The 21912-nt window shown below is 48.2% G+C and overlaps 1 protein-coding gene across 3 annotated transcripts in view; it reads right to left on the bottom strand.

The window, feature by feature from the left end:
* Positions 1-21861, bottom strand: part of Brd1 (bromodomain containing 1) — a 49733-nt gene extending 27872 nt beyond the window's left edge. For all 3 annotated transcript variants that reach the window (XM_028753657.1, XM_028753658.1, XM_028753659.1), the window contains exons 1-4: positions 21831-21861; positions 17297-18677; positions 5477-5633; positions 350-481 (exon numbers count right to left, since the gene is read on the bottom strand). In XM_028753657.1, coding sequence (XP_028609490.1) covers positions 350-481; positions 5477-5633; positions 17297-18663 — 1656 coding nt within the window. In that variant the 5' untranslated portion in view covers positions 18664-18677; positions 21831-21861. The remainder of the gene's footprint in view (positions 1-349; positions 482-5476; positions 5634-17296; positions 18678-21830) is intronic.
* Positions 21862-21912: the final 51 nt, after the last annotated feature.

The following is a 21912-nucleotide window of genomic DNA, read 5'->3' as shown; positions in this document are numbered from 1 at the left end:
GCACCTCCACGTACTGCACAATCACAGAAGCAACACTCCAACCATCAGCACAGAGCAGCCTACGTGCAGGCTACCATCCTACCACAAAGCAGCCTTCTCTGTGCAAGGACATGTACTTCTTCCAAGGCAGAGGTCTCCCTTAAGACCCTTGTACACTCAGGAGGTGGCCACCCAAAAAAGACAACACAGAGGTAGCACAGGGGCAACTACAAGCAGGGATATGCTGCAGGGTGGGGACAGCACAAGGTCAGCAGGCACACAGGGGCTACTCCAGAGCATTCCAGGACAGCAGCGAGACGGCCACCCAGAGTCAGCCTGGAGGGTGGCAGAAGCCAAGGGCCTCCCTCACCTGCTCACGCTTGAGCTTCTCCCGCTTGCGAAGCAGCTCAATTAGCAGGCGTGCTCGTTCTAGGTCGTGTCGCAGCCGCTGCCAGTACTTTAGCTTCTCTTTGGCAGCTTTCATCTCTTCATCATTTTCTCTCTGAGAAGATTAAATGAGAATTCCCATCAGTCACACCCAGAAGTTCTTCCTGCCAGGGATCTAACAAGCTCATACAACAGGTAAGGCTAAAAGGGTAACACAGGACCTGGGGCCTCCTATTCTCTTAGTTTAAGAGTCCCTATAAATGTACTGTGACAAGGGACAGGAGGGTCTAGTAGGACCATGGCAGAATGAGGTCTTGGCTTTACTCCAGGAGGTAGGAACGGAGGGAGTACGAGAAAGGAGGTATACAAAAGGTACAAACCTAAGCTACCCTTATTGGCAGCGGAAAATTACACAGGCTCAGTTCTGGTCATGGCGGGTACGGTGTAGGGATCACTGCTAATCCCATAGAGACAAGTGTGGGCACTGTAGCTGCCAGTGACAGCTGCCTTCTCAGGTGACAGCACCTCTCCTAACTCGGTCAGCATCCTGCACCAGCCCCTCTACCCTAGCCACCAAAATGGGAGGACAGCACTGGGAAGCCAAGCGACAGACAGTAGCAGGAAGCAGCTAGGCTCTGCCTGGCCACAAGGAGGTGGCTTCTTGAGCTGCTCAGAGTTCTAAGCAGGATAAGAAGCCAGAAGCCTAGCAGAGCCCCTCAAGGCTAAAAAGTGTCCAAAAGGTATTTTTACTACCTCACAAATGTACAGGGACAAGAGCCGCTGCCACAGGGACAGCACACATCCCTCGATAGCAGCCAAGGAACACCAAACAAGACCAGAGTCCTATCTACCAAGGACCAGGTTTTCCAGCCACTTTCCAAGAAATTCAACATGCCACATCCTCTCAGTATTCCAGCATCTTATTCAACAAAGTTCCCCAGAGCCCTGCTCCTCCAACCCAGATCTTATTTTCCTACCACCCCATACTCCCCATTTCTGCCTCTCCAGAGTGAGCCTGTCCAAGACCGGGGTCCTCATCCAACACAACAGTCATTATCCAAAGTTATCCCCCACTCTCTACTCTGTGGAAAAGATACGGGATTGCCTCCTCACAGAAACCCATATGTCCTATCCCTATGATAAAGGGATGGAGATTGGCCTACCCAGAAGTCTGTCCTGCACTACTGCTGGACAGCATAGATATACATCTGCCGACCATGAGCAAAGCGCTGCCATCCAGCTGAGAAACATAGACAGGAGACCCTTCTCTCTCTGGACAGCTTTGCCTCTCATGGCCCACTGACACCACAGCAGAGACTCTGCAACCCAAGCTACCAGCACTCTGGTCAAGGATGGAGGGTCTCAGGGCACAGTGTCACCAACCAAACTGTATGGACAGCCACTCTTCATGGTGTGAAAACGACAGCACAGGATAAGGGGAATGGCATGATCTGACTTGACGCACACACCTCAGTGCCCACAGTAAAGCATGGTGTGCCTGATATCATTGACTTTTCTTTTTTTTTTTTTTTTTTGGTTTTTCGAGACACGGTTTCTCTGTGTAGCCCTGGCTGTCCTGGAACTCACTCTGTAGACCAAGCTGGTCTTAAACTCAGAAATCCGCCTGCCTCTGCCTCCCAGGTGCTGGGATTAAAGGCGTGCACCACCACAGCCCGGCTATTAACAATTCTTAAGCATTTAGTTGGGTTTGATGACAGTATCATCACATATAGGCAAAAAAGGAAATACATGGAAAGGGGAGTTCAGAAACCAAACACCACCAGATGTGGCCATGTACACCTTTAATCTCAACTCTTAGGAGACAGAGACTGAGTTCTGTGAGTTCAAGGCCAGCATATTATATATATATATATATCACACACACACACACACACACACATATATACATATATATACATATATACACACATATACATGCACACGCGCGCATGTGTCTCTCTCTCTCTCTCTCCAGGTCAACCCTGTCTCGAAATAAGGAAAGAAAAAAGAAAACATCTAGACAACTTCCTACCTACTACTTAGAAACGGATTTTTGAGTAACCAAAAGGACATTTTGGTTACTCACAGGGTAACCCCCATGAACCAAAGGAAATATCCAGATTACCAATAGACCTGTGCTTGTATATTCAGGGACAGGCAAACTCAGTGGTTTGCTCATGGCCTGGTTTTAATCTTTAAAAGATCATGGGGAAACTGAGCCACTGTCTGCATTCCAACATGCTACAGACCATGAAAAAAGGACTCTGTACAAAAATCATCCTGTCTATCTATAAACCAGCTTTCCCAGCACTGCTCTGAAGCTGTCTACTTTGCTACGTAGAAATCAATGCTGGAAGTCTTCCGGGAAGAGACTTCTGAGAAGGGGAAGCTCAAAAGTAGTCACCCACTCCCAAGAAGAAACACGTGCATCAGTGTTTCTACTCCTAACACACGTTGAGATCTAGATGCTGGGAAGGAGGAGGCTGGCAAAGCCTGACCCTTTAACAAGGGGTCAGTCAGGCCAAGGCCCCTGTACTAACTAGGAAGATCAGTCAGCTCATCTGTGAAACACACAGAAGTTCAGCAGCAATGGCTTCCATATGCTTCAACTGTGATCCTAAGGGCAGCTAAGCTCAGCCACGTCAGACCCCAGATTTCCAGGAGTCTATGAACAAAAGGAAAACAGGAAACAACAAACAGAATGAATGGGGACTTGCATACTGCGAACTGTTGACAAAATCTAAGGAGCTACATCAACCCACCCACTACCACAGCACCACCTCAGCAGACGCCACAAGACAACAGGTCTGCCTCCCTACCAGATTAGGGCCTACAGAGACTAAATACACAGCTAGGAAGCCGCTCTAAACACCACAGTGAAAGATTCCAGTACAGCGCCAACCTCAGTGATGTCCTCTCGCACATAGCTCATCCTGTCCCACCATCCTTAAGCCTCCACAAGGTCAGTCACAGTAGAGAAATCTCACAGCCTTATCCCAAAGCCAGGCTGAGCAGAGACAAGTGAAGCCAAGGTAAGTCAAATTCTAACATCCAGTATTTCTACTCTAAACACTCATAGGGGCTGAGATGGAGCACATGCTGGGCCAATGGCAAGGCTGGGGCCACTCCATCAAGCCTTACTAAGACAGTGTGGGTACAGTTTACCACCTTTAGCGTCATGTCCTGCCTGCTCCAACACAGCAGGGAAGACTTCTCTGCCATGCACAAAGCCTTCTACTTCTCTTTTTAGTAATTCTAGAATGATTCAGCCCAGAACAGCACAGGGCTTGCATCCTCGATTTCGAGTGCTCCCTCTCTGATGCCCTCAATGTCCTCTTCAGGAAGGGCAGCAAATGCTCTTCCTCACAGGCCTGACTCACAGGAAGAGTCTACACGAATGCAGCACTGGACAGCTTTTCAGAAATCTACGGTACGACCGTCAGGGGCGCTTGCCTTGCTGCTTTATCTTATCACCCTTCTTCCTACCTTCCTTTCTGTAGCCTCTCCTTCCTCCCAGCTCCCCGCCCTTTGTTCTCCAGTCCTATGTGTACAGAGGAGAGGAAGCCAATGGCTGAGTGCCCCATCACTGAACTAACAGCATCCCGTTCTTACTGACCATCTACCAAAGTATCCCTGCTCGGTGGCTCACGCCCCAGCCTATCAGGAGACTCTCCTCTAGCCCAGCACAATATATGTGGTCTGGATTCCACTTTTCTCTCCATATCATCTCTTTCCAACATTGCTACCATCACATAAGAACAAAAGCATCATTCCTACCAGTGCCTAGTGTTAGCAAACACTTCCCCACTTTATGACCAATATCCCTAAAACCCTCTTGCCCTAAACCCTTTTTCTCCTCTGGTACCCAGGACAAGCAGCCATGGTGGGGCTGTGCTCCAAGAGTTATGGGTAGTAGAGAGAACAGCAGCATCTCACAACATGTGATGTAAAGAACCTGGTTGATTCACTCCAACAACCAAAACAGCCTCTACTGTTCTAAGCACTTCAAAGCCTGGTTATGACACTCCTCAGATGGGGCTGCTTCATATACCCCATGTGGTGGTTTGAATATGCTTGGCCCAGGGAGTGGTACTACTAGGAGGTGTGTCCTTTTTTTTGGGAAGAAGTGTGTCACTGTGGGGATGGGCTTTGCTGCCTGGAAGACAGTAGTCTTCTCCTAACTGCCCCTGGATCAAGATGCAGAATTCTTGGTTCCTCCTCCAACAAATGTATCTGCCTGGACACTGTCATGCTTCCTGCCATGATGATACTAGACTGAACCTCTGAACCTGTAAGCCAGCCACAATTTAATAATGTTGTCTCTTATAATAGTTGTCTTGGTCACAGTGTCTCTTCTCAGCAATGGAAACCCTAAGACATTCCAGTAGCCTCCAAGGAGGTATGTGCCCCCAGTGAATAGACAATGTTGGCTTACAGAAGGCAACAGAGAGGAGTTGATACTGGGGAGGCCATGGATTCCCCTTCCACTCAGATCGGACCCAGAGTCCAGCAAGTTGTTAGATTCCAGAAGAGCAATACTTGGTAACCTGCAGATCTAAGTGTCTAATCCACACAACAGGTCCAGTATCACTATTCATCTAACAGCCAGGATACAGGATGAGAGCCCTGAGCTCATTCCACAACCGTGCCTGTGACAGCCATGGGGACTCAACAGGATTCGACAGACTTAAACGCCCATTAAAGTTGGTTGATATTTTACAAATGAAATGAGTAGCTCCTCATACTGGAACCAGTAGAGACCACCAGATACATATTTTTGGGCAATGTGTAGAGGAACTGCATATACCTCTCATCAGGCCTCCCTCTCTGCCTTGACGATGCATGTTGCTGTGGCTGAATCAAGTCCTCTGGGCATTCCCTTCTTTCCCTGGAACTGACAGAGTACTGGGCACAGAGCAGACACTTGTCAGAGTAAAGGAAGTACAACTCAACCCTTGAGTCACAGCAAACCTTGAGGACACAAGAGGCACCTGAATAATCTGCAGCTCAGTACCTCAAGGCCTAGGGATCGGGGAGCACCACATCCAGCCTGGGGGACAGCCTGTGTGGAGGCAAGTGGCACCGAAAGGCAGACGAGCATAACACATACCTGCTGCGTGTTTCTCTGGGACTGCAGGCTGGACTGGAGCCGCCGCAGCAGGGGAGCACCATTCCTAGACAGCCTTTTGAGTAACCAGTAGCTGTGGGCTCGCTCCACAAACTGCTTCTTCCGCTGAATGGCCACCTGATTCGCAATCCTATTTAATCTAAAACATGGAAAAACTGAGAGTTTAGCTTTGAAAAGCATATTAAAAAATGTTTGCACTTAGAAAACGAAACAGGACAATGTTACCCTCAATAACAATGCAGTTCTCTCCCTGAGCCTGTCCCTGGTACTATGAAAATAGTTTATAACCCTCAACTAACTAAAGATTCCATCCACCAAAACAGTCATCAGGTTAAATGTCTAAAAGAACACAGCTCAACAAACCTTTAAACTCCTTCTTTTCTCCTTCACTCCTGTCTACACACAAAGCGAGCACAACTGATCACTGTCAGCTGAGATGCTGCTGCTGGACTCTGAGCTCATGGCCTGCTCTCACAGGTGACACCACCAGCCCTGGTCACACTCAACCTTGAAACTCGGGGGACTGGAAAGATGGCTCAGTGGTTAAAGAGCACCAACTACTCTTCCAGAGGTCCTGAGTTCAATTCCCAGCAACAACATGGTGGCTCACAACCATCTGTAATGAGATCTGATGCTCTCTTCTGGTGTGTCTGAAGACAGCGACAGTGTACTCACATACATGAAATAAATAAGTCTTAAAAAAAAAATAAAAACAGCCAGGCAGTGGTGGCGCACACCTTTGGTCCCAGCACTTGGGAGGCAGAGGCAGGCGGATTTCTGAGTTCGAGGCTAGCCTGGTCTACAGAGCGAGTTCCAGGACAGACAGGGCTATACAGAGAAAACCTTGTCTCGAAAAACCAAAAAAAAAAAATTAAAAAATAAAATAAATAAAATAAAATAAAAACAAAAAAAGCTGGGCAGTCGTGGTGATGGAATTAACTGAGGTGCTGCTTAAAGAAGTAGGGAGGTGCCAGGCAGTGGTGGCTCGCTTCTTTAATCCCAGCACTTGGGAGGCAGAGGCAGGCAGATTTCTGAGTTCGAGGCCAGCCTGGTCTACAGAGTGAGTTCCAGGACAGCCAGGACTACACAGAGAAACCCTGTCTCGAAAAACCAAAAGGGGGGGGGGGGGAGGGATGGAGGGAGGAAGAGAAGAGAAGAGAAAGGAAAAGAAAAGAGAAAACAAAAAGAAAAAGAAAAAAGAAACTCCCAAAGCAGAGCAACCCACCCACTCAGCTCAGGCTGGGACCGTAGTCTGCTCTTGGTAAATGACAACCATCTTCTGAGAAACTCCGTCCTTTGGGGACTAGCAGTGCCAAGCTGTAAAAACCTCTGCAGAAAGGGTGCTCAAAGCCCTCTGGCCTGTGAATGCTGGCCAGAGCACGTCTGTGCTGTGTTATACCACAGAAGAGCTGTGTCCCTCACAAAGACACTGAAAGACAAGCTCCATCCATCAAGCCACACAATTTCAAAAGAACAAAACTACAAAAGGCTACAAGAAGGTGTTCCTTCAGCCGGGCGGTGGTGGCGCACGCCTTTAATCCCAGCACTTGGGAGACAGAGACAGGCAGATTCTGAGTTGGAGGCAGGCCTGATCTACAGAGTGAATTCCAGGACAGCCAGGGCTACACAGAGAAACCTTGCCTCGAAAAACCAAAAAAAAAAAAAAAAAAAAAGAAGAAGAAGCCGGGCGGTGGTGGCGCACGCCTTTAATCCCAGCACTTGGGAGGCAGAGGCAGGTGGATTTCTGAGTTCGAGGCCAGCCTGGTCTACAGAGTGAGTTCCAGGACAGCCAGAACTACACAGAGAAACCCTGTCTCGAAAAAACCAAAAAAAAAAAAAAAAAAAAAAAAAAAAGAAGAAGAAGGTGTTCCTTCATTGTTCCACACATCAAAATTTCAGAACAGGCTTTAAAATTTCTAAGTTCACTTATTTTGAGGCTGTCAAGCCTCCTAGCTGAGCTCCTCTAGATGATGCATTGCCCCTCTGTGGTTCTGCATGTTCAATGTGGGTGGGTCAGACACCAAAACCATAAAGCATGATCAACCCACCAAAAGACACTCAGATGGAGACAGGAAACCAGGCTGCAACAGAAGGCAATCAAGACACCTGAGGATGGTCCAAAGTCCCACAGGAAACTATGTCCACAGGTCAGAAGGCCTGGCCACTTCACAGCTGCAATGCTGGTACAGTTTGTGTTTTCACCACTTCTGACTGAAGTCTAACATCTGTACAGTAAACTATATACATCCCAACAACATGCAAACAGATATTTAACACTACACTGATGGTTAGTTTAATGTTCACAGGAGGTAGTACAGAGATACAAGATTTTTCTTATTTGTTTTCTGTTGTTTTTTCAAGACAGGGTTTCTCTATGTAATGAGCCACGGCTGTCCCAGAACTGGCTTTATAGACCAGACTAGCCATGAGCTCTGAGTTCTGCCTTCTGCCTCCCAGGTGTTGAGATTAGTGGTGAGCACCACTCCACCCAGTTAGATACAGATTTTTTTTTAACAATTTAAAAATCCAAAAAATAATGGTTAGCAATCTGCTTTAAATAAGATTCCAATTTCATATTGGCCCCACCCCCCTCTCCAGTGGAAGAACTTGGGAAACTGTGAATAGGTTACAAGTTGTAAACAAGACTTATATAAAAAAAATGCATTTAAAATATGTCCAATAGGTATGTATCCAAACACTATACACAGAGCCTGACTCATCAGGCTCCAAAAACAGGATTGTTGGTCCCCAGAAGAAGACCAGCCAAAAGCAAGCATGTCCAACTCCAACCAGTTCATTTCACACTCATCAACGCGCAGGCCAAGTACCAACTCAGAGAAAGCACAGGGAGAACAGGCCAAACTATACCACTGACAGGCAACCAACACAAGCCAGACCTGAGACCCACTGCACACAGGAATCTGGAAGGAACCAGAGGCACCACTCTAGTCTGGAGAGTCTGTCCCAGATCCCTGGGGGTGATAGGTACCCAGCAGGAAGGTTAGTCTGGCTGCTCCCGGTACTCTGGGGCTCCACTTCTCCCCGTCAGATCTACTTTCCACACATGTTCACGCCATGCCACTGCTCTAATGTGATGCAGTCACAAAATAACTTGATGTAATGCCCAAATTGCGAGCTCAAAAAAAAATTCTCTATAAAACTACCCAACTTTATTTATTTAGTTTTTTGGTAACTAAAATCTAATACAGGTATTATGTCAAACACACAAATAAACCAAGATTATCTAGAGGATACACAAACCCTACACAAACCAGAACACTTATAGCCCTTAGCAATGGGAGGGGACTGTGCAGGGGCTGCAACAACCAAGGGCTCATCTGACACAAACCAGGGTTACAATTATTCCATTGTAACTTTTTAACCACACATCTGTCTTGTGAATTTTTTGAATACTATAGTCTATTTAAAAATTTTAAGTGTTGGCAAGAGTACACTCAAAAGTTTCTCAAGCCTTCCTAAATACAGCTAATAAACAAAAACAAAAATACAAGACAAAAATGAACTGACCATTTTCTGAGAAGTGTGAAGAGATGCTGACAAAGTGAGGATGGCAGGTGACTCACTGTCAGGTCACTCACTGCTCACAGCCACCCTGTAACTGTGTACACACACTGCCACAGCAAAGCCACTTCTATATAGTCTACTTAGACCAACCGACGGCCAGGATTTCTTCTAGCACCTCAGTCAGTAAGAACAAACCAGGAAGAAAGCTGGGCATGGCAGCACACACCTGCCACCCAGCACTCGAGAGTCTGAGGCAGAAGGATGATGAAGTTGAGGCCACCTATGCTGCAGAGAGAGACTGTTCTCAAAAAGTAAAGAAATGCAAGAAAAATGGGGCTAACTCCATCTCAGTCAATACTAACATTCACCCATGGAAATAATAACTAGGCTTTTTTAATAACTAGTGACTCCGTTATGAATGAAATATTACTTTTCCTTAAGATTTCTCCCCAGAACTCAAGATGCAGAGACAGATAAATGGAGCTCTGTGGGTTGGAAGCCAACCTGATCTACACACAAGTTTCAGGCCAGCTGGGGTTACACAGTAAGATTGCTTTAAAAAAATAAATAAATAAAAACTTCCTACATATAGCACAATACACTGTACAATATCAGAGTCAGTCCCCTCTGGGCAGCTTAATGGGCAGGCCCCGTCTGAGTCTGAATAAAAAAAACTGAGGAATCAGAAAAGCCCACCTAAACTGCAATCTCCTCAGATACTGTCTACAAAGATAACCTAAAATGTATAATTATCAATATAAAAACAAAAATCCTATATCCTAGCAAAGTCACAAAAGGCTAATTTTATTGGGGGGGGGGAATGGTATTGGAAAGTGGAGTGGGTGAAGTTTTGGTTATTGTTGAGACAGGGCCTCACCAGGTAACCCTCTCCTATCAGCCAAGCATGGTGGTTCGAACCCTTAATCCCAGTACTAGGGAGGCAGAAGCAGGCAGTCTGGTTTACATAGTGATTTCCTGGACAGCCAGATCTATGAAGAGATCCTGTCTCAAAAAAAGAAAAACAAAACAAAACAAAAAACCCTATGTGAGTGGCGGGGTAGTCCCCATCAGTATTCCCATAGAACGCTGATGTCATGGGGACAGCCATGCAGTCATGGGACAGTCAATAAAAAGCCCCAAGTGTTTGTTATGAGCTACCTCTGTGCTCAGCAATGCTGTGAAACCAGACCAAGAACACATGAGGTAGTAACTATGGGGCTGGGAGCCAGCAGAAAGGTCTGCAGCAGGAACCACCAGCAATATAGGGGAACAGGCACTTAGGCCCCCTCACACCAACCTCAACAAACAATTCCAGGCCCCCAAAGGGTCCTGCAGGAAACATGGAAAACTCTGACCTCTGGGGACACAGAGGACCTCTGGGATCCTTTTCTACACAGAAAAGGATCGACCAACACTCACTTCATCAGTTACGTATCAATCTACAGTTCTGAGAAGGGTCTTACATACTGCAGAGTCACGGACAGAGTCACACGGCTGGGACAAAGGGAGGGACAGGCAAAGGGGACTAACTAGTCACAGGAACTTTTGAAGTTAAGTTGCTGAACAAATGGGTTCTCTGTACTTCTTAAAGCTTGTTTTTCCCTTTGTAAATCACAGCTATCACTAGAAATAAGAAGACAAGCCTTGCCAAAAGATGACTGGTGCATACCAATTCCAGATTCATGTGAATGCTGTTGTAAGAACAAGGATGGAACCAGGAACTGCAGGCCTCCAAAGGTAACTGTGCTTCTCTGCTACACTTTCTAATTCAGATTATGTTCATCTCTGGGTTTTCCTTACTGAATAGTTTCCTAGGCAAAAATCATGAAACATAGGAAAAGAAGATAACTTCTACCCATACAGAATCTCTCAAGATGCCCCACACAGTCACTTCTGGAGAGTGAAATTTTAGAAACCAACCTCCTCCTTTCTTAATGCAGCATTTCCTACACATCCTATATCGTTACAATGAACTCCATTCACGCTCAGGACAGCTCCATGGTTGGGCTGACCAGAGTCTCTAACCTTACAGTATCAATGAATAGAATCATTTTAAAGCCTAGGTTTTTTGCTCCAAGGACTCAAAAGTCTACAATTTACTTCTAGACACAGACCATACACCCCACTCTCTGGTCAATAGATGACCACGTGAAACCTAGAACTGCCAAAAAACACACAACAGTTAGTCCCCAAGAGAGCTGCCAAGTTGGCATCTTCACTGGCTGCCTGTAAGACACTTGCCACAGAAAATGAGCAAGGCCAAGATCTCAGAGGTGACAGGCCAGCTGTGAGAAGCCAACTACATTATAAACACTATCATATGGTTGACTACTCATGAGGTAGTGAGGAACGGCTCCCCTCAGACACTCCAGGCTTCCTCTCCTCACCATGCCCATGTCCTATGTGGTGGATAACTTCCTTGCCTCCTCAGGTAACTGACAAACCAGCACAAATGTAGGACAAAAGCCCCACAGAGGAGGAGACACCTGAGGATGAACATGCTAATCATCATAGGAAAGACTGGCCAGGCAGAAACAACCCTCAGTCTGGATTCGTTTTCAAGTCTCGACAAAGATGTCAAACTAGACACCAGAAAACAACACCCTCAGAAACATCGAGGCATGGTAGCACAACAGCTGGGAGGCAGAGGCAGGTAGATCTCCGAGATCTCGTAATAGGAGCAAAACTACAGTAAGTATATTAAGTACATTATTAAGTATATTAAGTACAGTAAGTATATCATGGCATTAAGAAAGTTGAGAACCACTGCTCCAAGACAACCACAGGAGGAAGACTCACTCCATATTCAGGCATTAACTTGAGTGAGCCAGAAGGAAACACCAGACAAACTCGAAAGGAAGAAAGATTCTTCCATGTGTCACAGAAGACAAACCATCCAAACCCAGGAAAGCTGGAAAACAGAGCAGCAGCTGAAATGGTGTCAGCAGAGATAACACCCCAACCCTGTGTCCTGCCAGTGACTGGCCTCCCTACCCCTCCAGGCCCTCTGGCCCGGAGGCCTTCCATTTGGCCCAATGCTCTGGCACCTAAGAACAAAGCAGGTATCAGAATGGTCTTCCTATGACTCATAGGACCTGAGTATTGTGTGAGGCAGGCTGGATTAGGGGCACGGAGCTGAAGGAATAGGGTATGGAGCAAGCACCAGACATCAAGATTACCTCTAGAAGGTGGGCACGTACAGTACAGGACGTGCAGGTGTCCTTCCCCACTGCAAAGGATAACTTAGAACCTATACCTTGAGGGCACATGATCATGAAAGGCCTCTCCCCCACCTATATATAAGGGTTTACACAGTTCACAGCATAACACTAGCAACATGTAACTGGGTGATCTAATGCAGTCCTTTTTTCTAATGCGGTTCTTTCTGTTCCCTTTATTCTTTCTTTTTTTTTTTTAATTTTTTTGTTGTTGTTTTTTCCTCTCTCTCTCTTTTTTTTTTTGGTCTTTCGAGACAGGGTTTCTCTGTGTAGTCCTGGCTGTCCTGGAACTCACTCTGTAGACCAGGCTGGCCTCGAACTCAGAAATTTGCCTGCCTCTGCCTTCCAAGTGCTGGGATTAAAGGCCTGTGCCACCACCGCCCGGCTCCCTTTATTCTTATGTTTTGAAAATTATCACTAAAAAAAATTAAAACAGCCAAACTTGGGAATCCTGCTAACCTCAGGGTCCCACAGGAAGGAACTCTGTCAGCTTCAAGTGGACTGAGTCACAGCAGCAGCAGTGAGATCAAACAACAGCCTGCCCCAGCAATGAACTTCTAAAGTAAGTATCTACTTCTACCTATGCCAAAGGAAAAAACTATGATAAGAAGTGAGAACAATTCTCCATATTGGAGATGCCCTCTCTGCTGAGTGCCCAGGGACAACAGACCCAGGTCCACTAGGGGAAGGTGTCCAGATGGTGGGAAGAGTTGGTATACAGTGATTTCAGCTTGATAATGACCCCGCTTTCTAAGGGGACGCTGCTGCAATGAGCAGGCGGACCCACTCATCTCTCAGGCCGAGTTCCTCGCTCTTTCCACGTGCCAACCACCCAGCAGGTGGGCTCTGCCTTCCACCAGACTGTCACCTTGTACTTCCCAGCAGGTGGGCTCTGCCTTCCACCAGACTGTCATCTTGTACTTTCCAGGTGGTTGTTTACATGCTTCTACCCCAACATCACTACTGGAGATGCCTCTGCTTGCTTCCCAAGGCCCTGGCACAGCAACAAGCCCTCCCTCCACTGCTCTCAGGACATGCGGGGCAGGCCTTCCACCTGGAAGGGATGGAGCCAATGGCAGATGGAAATGTTGATCCAACACAGATGCTCTTCAACAGGAGGCGGAGGCTACAGGCTGATCACCTCACACAAGTCAGGCTCACTTCCTGCAGCTCTGCTACCCAACAGCACAGTTAAACAACGCAGCTCCCCACCAAGTGCTCGGCCAAGCTCTGTGTGCAGCTCGCTGAAGCTGTGGCTCACAGCAGTGCCATGTCCAGCATTCACAGGGAGTACGAGACATACCACTAGTCAAGAAAGACCAAATTCCAATTATATTATTTTTTTACCGGAAACATAGTATTTTTGCATGTACCATTTTTCAAATGTACATTTTTCAAAACTGGTAACTATGCCAAGCATTCTGCTGACACACCTTTAATCCCAGCGCTCAGGAGGCAGAGGCATGTAGAGGAAATCTAAGGCTAGCCTACGTAGCAAGCTCCAGGTCAGCCAAGGTTACATAGTGAGACTCTCTCAAAAAATTTAGACAGACTGGGGGATTCGGGATGGGGAGAGAAAAGTCAGGTGTTAGTACACATCTTTAATCACAACACTTGGGATGCAAAGTCTTTGAGTTGGAGGCCAGCAGGATGTACAGAGTGAGTTCTAGTACAGTCAGGACCACATAAGAGAAAAAACCCTTTCTCTAAAAGTCAAAATAAACAAACAAACAAACAGTTGTGCCATTAACAACAACAACAAAAAAAAACAGAGAGAGAAAAGCTGTTAAGTCAAACCATAAGTCGGGAACTGGCTATACAGTAAACTACCAGAAATATGGAGGAGTGTGTACAAAACCCGAGCCAGAATATTATATGCAAAAGCAAGACCTAGTCTACCTAATGAAGTGCATCAAGTGGTCACATGCCACTTGGTCTTTTCCCAAAACCAGACCAAGGACTGGCAGTGTAAACACCAACTAGAAGGCGCCTCGGTCTCACTGCTAAGCCAGTACCACTGGGCTTCAGTATTGAACAAGCTGCACAGCCATTCTCCAAGTGCACAGATGCTATCCGAGTCAAGCTGCAGACCTGGGCAGACACAGCTGCTCGCTCACCAGCAGCCACTGCTCTGGAGATAAAGAATCTGGCCTCATATGGCCAGGGCAGGAAAGTTACCAGGCTTGATACTCCAGGGGAGGAAACTACAAAGCTTCCCCCTTTACCTGTTCTGTTCCTTCTCTTTCGTCCTCTGTCAGACAGAATGAGGTGGATGAGCAGGGTAATAGCAAATTCCATCAGAAGAGCATAGAAAAGCACACATCAAAATGTTTTTTTTTTAAAAAAAAAAAAACATCTTGGCAGGGTAGTGGTGGTGCACACCTTTGGGAGGCAGGGACAGGCATATGTCAAGTTCAAGGCCAGCCTGGTCTACAGAGTGAGTTCTAGGACAACAGGAAAACCCTGCCTCAAAAAACAAAACTAGACCTTCCTTCTTCAACCGTCCCCAGATTTAAACTTTTTTTTTTTTCCTTTTGGAGACAGAGTCTCTCTATGAAGTCCTGGCTGTCCTGGAGCTCACCACATAGACCAGAATGGCTGTGAACAGAAATCCTCCTGCCTCTGCTTCCCAAGGGCTGGGATTAAAGGTGTACACCACACTGCCCAGCATCGCCTGCCCTCAGTCTATTGTTTACAGCTGGTGCCAGGGAGCTCTCCAATCAGATTCAATTCCACCTCACTGGTGACTCACAAAAATCATCCCTAACTCTAGCTCCAGGGGATCTGAAGTCCTCTTCTGACTGGATGGAACCGGCCATACACATGGTGCACATACACACACAGGCAAAACACTCACACACACAAAACTGAGTAAATCTTTACAAAACAGCAGCGGCGGCGGCAAGCAGCTATGCATGGTGGCTTACACCTGTAATTCCATCATTCAAGAGCTGAGGCTGGCAGTCTGAAACCTGCCTGGACTATACAGTGAGATCCTGTCACAAAACAGAACAGGACAAAACCAAGTAGGGCAAGCCAGGACAGGACAGTGAGCACTTGACAGGCTGAAGCAAGAGACTCCCAAGTCTGAGGCCTGTGCTCACCTGATGTGTACTCCATAGGCCCCCAGGCAGTCTTGGCCTTCAGACAAGATCTTGTCTGGGGAAGAAAACTCAGGCCACAATGCACTTCCGCTGTATTCTACAACAGACCCTGGAAGATTTAGGTTTAAAGCCTCAAGTTCTTTCCTCAATGGCTCTGAAGGTCAGAGTCCTTGTCACCTGCAGATCCTCCTTGCAACAGTCCCACCCACCTGGCAGCTTTCATGTTCTGAAACCTGCACCTCAGGAACCACAGGACAGGACAGGCATTGCACCCATCACCTGGAACACAAAATACTTGGCGCTGGCCAGAGAAAGCAACGATGGACCGCTGTTTCACTTACTTCAATTCTGGTAAAGTTATACTTTCATGAACAGCAGCTCCTCATATAACCCTATCTTTTCCGCCTCTATAGACGTAGAAATCCCAGAGATGCCATCTTTTAAGTTAGGCTGAAAATTTTAGGGGCATGTTGGTTTCTAACAGGACTCTTCTCTGAACAAGGGGTTCTGAGATTTCAATTTGTTTTTGATTCACTGACTCTAAGAAGCAGGTATAGGTCTATAAAAACAAACAGCATTTACCCATTTTAAACTCTAATACAAAGGCAGTTGCTAGCTCTTTTTATGTTTGTGCTCCTAGCTCAACCAGTAAGCCCACTGTGGCACAACAATGCCCAACTCCATAGTATATATATATAATCATGACATGCTAGTAAGAATGATTAATTTCTTCAAACCATTCATAAGAAAATAACACAAAAAAACTAATGTTCACCACGTTAAAGATAGCTTCTGAACTAGGTGGTGGCTCATGTCTTTAATCCTAGTAGTCAGGAGGCAGAGGCAGGCAGCAGGGAGTTCCAGGACAGCCTGGTCTGTAGGCATTCTAGGACAGCCAAGGATACAAAAAAACTTCATCTCACCATCTCCCTACCCCCACCAAGAAAACCCGCTGACATCTACTGCCCACCTGTTTGCTGAAGAATGAGTGTTTTTACAGAGTCCCTGTTAACAATCTCCATGTAAGTTGCTTTAGGGCAGCTGTCAGTTTCACATGAACTTCATCATCTTGGGGCTTTACAAACCTGACCAGACTAAAAGCCTACACCCCCTTCACAGAAAATTCCTTCCTCAAAGCTCAAAAGAGGGTTCAAATGGATGCAAAAAAAAGAGTGGATTCACTTAGCATCCACAGGCTATGATGTGAAAAAAATCATTTTTTGAAATAATGGAAAAAAACAGCATGCCACAGAGTAAGTCCAGAAGACACAAGGAGAGAGGGCAGCACAAGGCAGACTGAAGAAGCTGAGGCAGTCCCTAAACTGCACACGGAAGACAAGTCCTCCACCAGAAACACACAATGTGGGCCTTGCACATCAACCCTTCTGCAGACCAAGCAATGGGTGCACTCCTGAAGACATAAGCAGCAAAGAAGTCAAGTATGGTCAGAGCACCCTGAATCCCAGCACTTAGGAGACAGGCAGAGGATCCCTGCGAGTTCAAGGGGAGTGGGAAGACAGACCACCATCTCCCTGCTGACAGCAGCTCCCATTCTAACCTCACCTCAGTGGTCACTGAGGATTGTGGTTCACCAGCCAGATGTTTTTCTACAAGGTCCTAAAATCTGGTAATAAGGGAGTTTAACGGCATTATAGATAGAAAACTTAGGATGCTGTGAAATCCAGAAACTCAGGGTTGAATGACTATAGTGTGGCTGTGGCTCCCATACCTACCTTATAGTCAAAGCCAACTGGTGTCAAAGAACTCTATCCCAATCTGTACCTTCTCTTACACTTATGCCCCACTGGACAGTGGGGATGAATGACTACGGCTTAGGACACAGACTGTCAGTAGGTGGGACAGAGATGTGGCAGGACTCCCACAGGCCCTGATTTGTGTCCTCCATCAAGTCCTTCCCTCCAGGCCCATGTGAGCCGAAACTCAGATGCACTTACCTCTGAGGGGGGATATACGGAGCACACACGGTTGGCAGGACCGTGCAGGGCTCAGCCAGTGTTTTCTTAGCCTTTTTTGCTTTTTTCCTGACCTTGGATGTAGACCTGACCGTTTTAACTGAGCTTTCTTTTCGACACACACCGTTTTTCATTTCAACATCTCCATAAATGTTCAGAGGCCTCCGGGTACAGCCTGGAGGTGTGTGGACGTCGCAGTAAGCAGTCTTTCTGACAGAGAACGTGGTGCTGCCTCCAGTCAGCTCCTTGACAGGCTCCATCTTCATGTACAGGCCAGCCTTCTGGGCACATGTCACATGGAATGCTGTGTAACAATTTGCTTTGTGGCACTGAATGCAGGCACCCACGCCTTTCTGCTTACAGAGGTAGCATGTCAGTTTCCACCGGGCAGGAGGTATGTTCCTCACACCATCGATGGGCTCAATGAATACCGTGTTGGCAAAGCCAACCTCTGGGATCCACAGGGCACAGACCACATGGCCCCAGCGGTCATCGTCTGTCTTTTTGAAGGCACCACCCTTGTTCGGGCACAGCACACAATCCGCAGGGCGGGCCCGAGACTGCAGGCAGTGTCGGCAAAGCCACTGGCCCTCAGGGATGTAGGGCACCCCATAGCACTCCTGGTGCACAGCCAGGTTGCACATGTCACAAAAGAGTATAACATTGCTGTTCTGGCACTCCCCGTCCATGCAGATGCAGCAAACGGCATCCTCGTCGATCAAGGACTGCTGCTCACCCTGCTTCTGGTTCTCACAGTAGGACTCCTTCTCAAAGCGGTCCATCAGGAACTCAAACATACTCTGTGACACGGCAGAGACGCAGTCGCCCTTCCGCTTCTCATTGACGATCTCTAACCAGGCATAGTCCTCCTCATCCATATCGTACTCCACCTCGTTGTCCAGCTCCTCAGCTGACTTCTCGATGAACTTGTAATACACAGGGGGCCTCCTGGGTGCAGACGGAGGACTGTACTCCACAATCCGCACCTTGGGCTCAGGAAGAGCACTGGCTGAAGCTGGCGTGCCATGGGTGCTGGGCAGGACTTCACTTTTCTTTTTGACCCTGTTGTTTTTGTGCCGCTTAGTTCTTAAGCACACCGGCGGCCTCTCACTGTTCTCCTTATTGCTGTTGCACTCGCTCATTTCTTGAGCAGTGAGGTCATCTTCCAATATGATCTCCAAGGGATCAAAAATACTGATGCGATGCAAGCGCCCTTCGATTTCTATCTCCACCATCCTTTGAGCCTGTGCGTACGTCAGCGTTTCTCGAGTGGGGGAGTGTTTAATACTGCACGGAGAAGAAGGATGCCTCACTGCAGGACCTCGAGGACATCGTCCCTTCCTCCTCATTTGGCAATGATTACCTAAAATAAAGTCAAAGGAAAAGTTACCTCCATGCAGGATGACAGAAGACTTCAGAAGATACTAGGGTAGCACTAACAAATCACCCCACACACAAAGCTCAGAGTTTCAATATTCCCAAGAAGTCTCTCTCACACTTCAGCAAGCCTCCAACACCCGACAGCACGTCTCCCTCACCACACCCAGGTAAAGGTACTGATATCGAGGAGACAGCAGGAACCTGCGGCCCTCAGGGGTCCTGCTGAATAGCTAGGCCACAGGTGTATCCCACCCACAAGTCACCTTTCTAGAGCAAGCCAACAGTAACCTACAAAAGCAACATCATCTCAGAGTTATAGATTAAGTATAGATTTTCTGACAGACTTCACAACACAGAGACTGTGACCTGACCTGTGGCCACAAAGCAGCCATGCTGTGACCACTACTCTTAGCAATCCCTTAGGTTTCCTTTCTTTCTCACTACTGCCCAGCAGAGTGCTCCTGTGAACTTTCCTGCTGGGGGCCAGAAGCTTCCATTACTCAAGAGCATAAAGGAGTCCAGTCTTTCCACAAACACATCCTACACAGGACTTAAGGGACCACTGAGGCGGTCTGTGGGATCTCTTTGCCCCAAGACCCCGACGTAGCTTTCAGGACGCCTCAGCAGTGACCACCCTGGGACCTGTCACCCACGGGCACTATCAGGCTTTGCCTCCCACTCAGGCTGAACCCAGCCTGTGCTCAGCCATACACTCTTCAAGCACACCTAGCTGTGGGCAAGGGATCACGTGGCATCTCTCCTCTCTTCCTGATACACTTGAAAATGCTCAGCGCTTGCTCCAAAGAAAGGATGAGTTCCCTCTAACCACAGCCTGCAGAGCCCCACCCCCACCCCTTATCTCTGGTTCACATGCCTGAAAACTTCAATGCAGAGATTTGCTCATTTCTAGTATGGACAAAACCAGGAAGCTCTCAGCCTATATTCCCACTCCTCGACTTTTAGTTTTCTCTGATACGACTTGGTGTCTGTGTACCTTATGAGCAGACATGGCCACTCTGGACCACTAGTCAAGCAGAATGAGCACATGAGCTAGGACCACTCACACGCCTCCCACTGAACAAGCCCACTTTATTGACAAGAAGTAGAATAAGACTGACTCCCAACCATATCAAGTTGAAAGCCCAGAAGCAGGGTTCTCAAAGAAGCCTGAATTCACAACTCATAGCTACCTTAGTAGTCTTTGGGAAAAAGCCCTTAAAGAGCAGACTTCATATTTTAAGTCACAAAAGGAAATCTCTGCAAGTCTTATATGCATTTTTAAAGAGACCGTACAGGCTGCAGAAATCCACATTCTGTAGATACTATTTCTATGAAGTGTCACATGAAGACACTAGTCAGCCAGACCCCAGTGCACCTGCATCTGAGGCACTTTCAGGTGTCTACTCAATACTGGATTCTCAGGGAGCTGTCATCAAAGCAACCCTAGCCAGCCCTAGGCCTCTAGCAGCATCCCTGAGGTGAGATAGGTGCAAATCCAGGTGTCAGTACCATACTCTGCACAGAAAGAACCACAGTGCACGCTGGATGCTTCACAATTCACTACAGAGGCAGGCAGAAGCAACAGCTCCCAGATTAAAGACAAGCCTGTAATTTTCTCCTCTACAGCGAAGTACTGTAACCAGCCTGTCAAATCCCACATTCTTCTAGTGAGCACTGGAAGGTCTTTAAACCACTTTTCTACAAGAACTGAACCTAATACTTAATGGCCACAGCTACTCTGTAATTAGAAAACATAATTGTGACCAGGGCAAAGAGGGCATTTAGCAGCACTGCCCAGCACAGTGACCAACAATCTCATCTGCTTCCTCATTTTAATATATCCAGCACTTTGACCCTCTGGCTCTATGCAGGAACAAGCATTTCCATGGAGGAATCAGCAAAGGCAATAAGCATGCTTCTCCAGAGATAACTCTGCTAAACGAATCCTAAACAGCTTTGCTGGCAAAAAGAGGGAAAGACTCCATGCTCTTCATTTCCTGCCCAGTTCGTAGACAAGCCATTTAAACTCTTCCAGCTTCTCCCCCCACCCCGCCACTGTAAAAGTGCACAGGAAAGAGACACACCTTACTCTAAGGTAACCGTCTGAAGAATAAACACAGACTCAGGATAGTGCTAGACCCAACAAGTGATAAAACAGTAACTAAACAACATCGAAACTCTGTAACTATATGTTACCAGATGACAGATACTCTAAAACAGTCGCAGCTGGGTGAAGTGAATGTCCTCCATTAAGGGGGCGGTTTCCTAGGTGTGTCTAAGTGTGTCACAACTACAGTCCACGATGAGGAGTAGTGTTTCCTGCAAATTAAGCACAGGAAAGTTGCTTCTCTCCTAAAGGCCCAAAAAAGTCGCGCACGCGCGTTCGTTTCCTGCACACATCCACGGAGTTTGGCGGAGCTGCGGGCTTGCTCCGGAGATACCAGGCCCCGCTCGACTTAGGAAATCTTCCGAGCTCGTCCCTCTTCAAGGGAGTTTCCTGTCTTGGCAAAATAGATCGGACCTATCTGTTACATAATGCGACCCGATCCGCACCGCTAAGGCTACCGGCGAGGACGTGGGCAGACGCCACGAGACCCCAGGCCTTCCGCCTCCGCCGCTGTCGGACGCCCGGCCCTGCAGTTGCCCCAGCCGCTCAGGCAGCCGGGCCGCCCAGAACCCGCCCGGCCCGGCCGCTTCCCCGCCTCCTGAGCCCTGCCGCCCGCTCCATTCTCTTGGCCGCGCCTCCCGCGCCGCGGCGGCCTCCTTCTACTCCTCTGTCTCCCGACCCCGCCGCGGCCTCCGTGTCCCTCTCCGCCCCCACCCGGCTGCGGCCTCCGCCTCCGCGATCTCGTTGCGGCCTCGCCTCCCGGACCCGGCCCCTCGGGCAAGCCGCCGGCACGGATCTCGGCGTCCCAGGCCGCGCCGGCTCACCGCGGCACACGCCCGCCCGGCCTTCTCAGTTCCTCCGGCTCCCGCGCCCGCCAGGCCTCACGGCCTCCGGGCCTCGCCGCCCCGACTCTCCGGCCTCCCCGCCCGCGGACAATGCGGAGCCGCCGCTGCCGCCTCCAAACATGGCGCCTGCACCTCCGCCCCGGCCGGCGAGGCGGGCGGCGAACAGCGACCGTCAGACACTCACCTTCGGGGCGCCGCGGCCGCGGGAGCCCGGCGGGCGGGCGGGCGCGGGGGCCGGCGCGGCCGAGGCGGCGCTAATGGCGCCG

This window comes from Grammomys surdaster, unplaced genomic scaffold, assembly GCF_004785775.1.
Source record: "Grammomys surdaster isolate TR1022 unplaced genomic scaffold, NIH_TR_1.0 125953, whole genome shotgun sequence".
Taxonomy (NCBI): Eukaryota; Metazoa; Chordata; class Mammalia; order Rodentia; family Muridae; genus Grammomys; species Grammomys surdaster.
The sequence above is the reverse complement of the archived record's forward strand: the minus strand, read 5'-3'. Positions and strand labels throughout refer to the sequence as shown.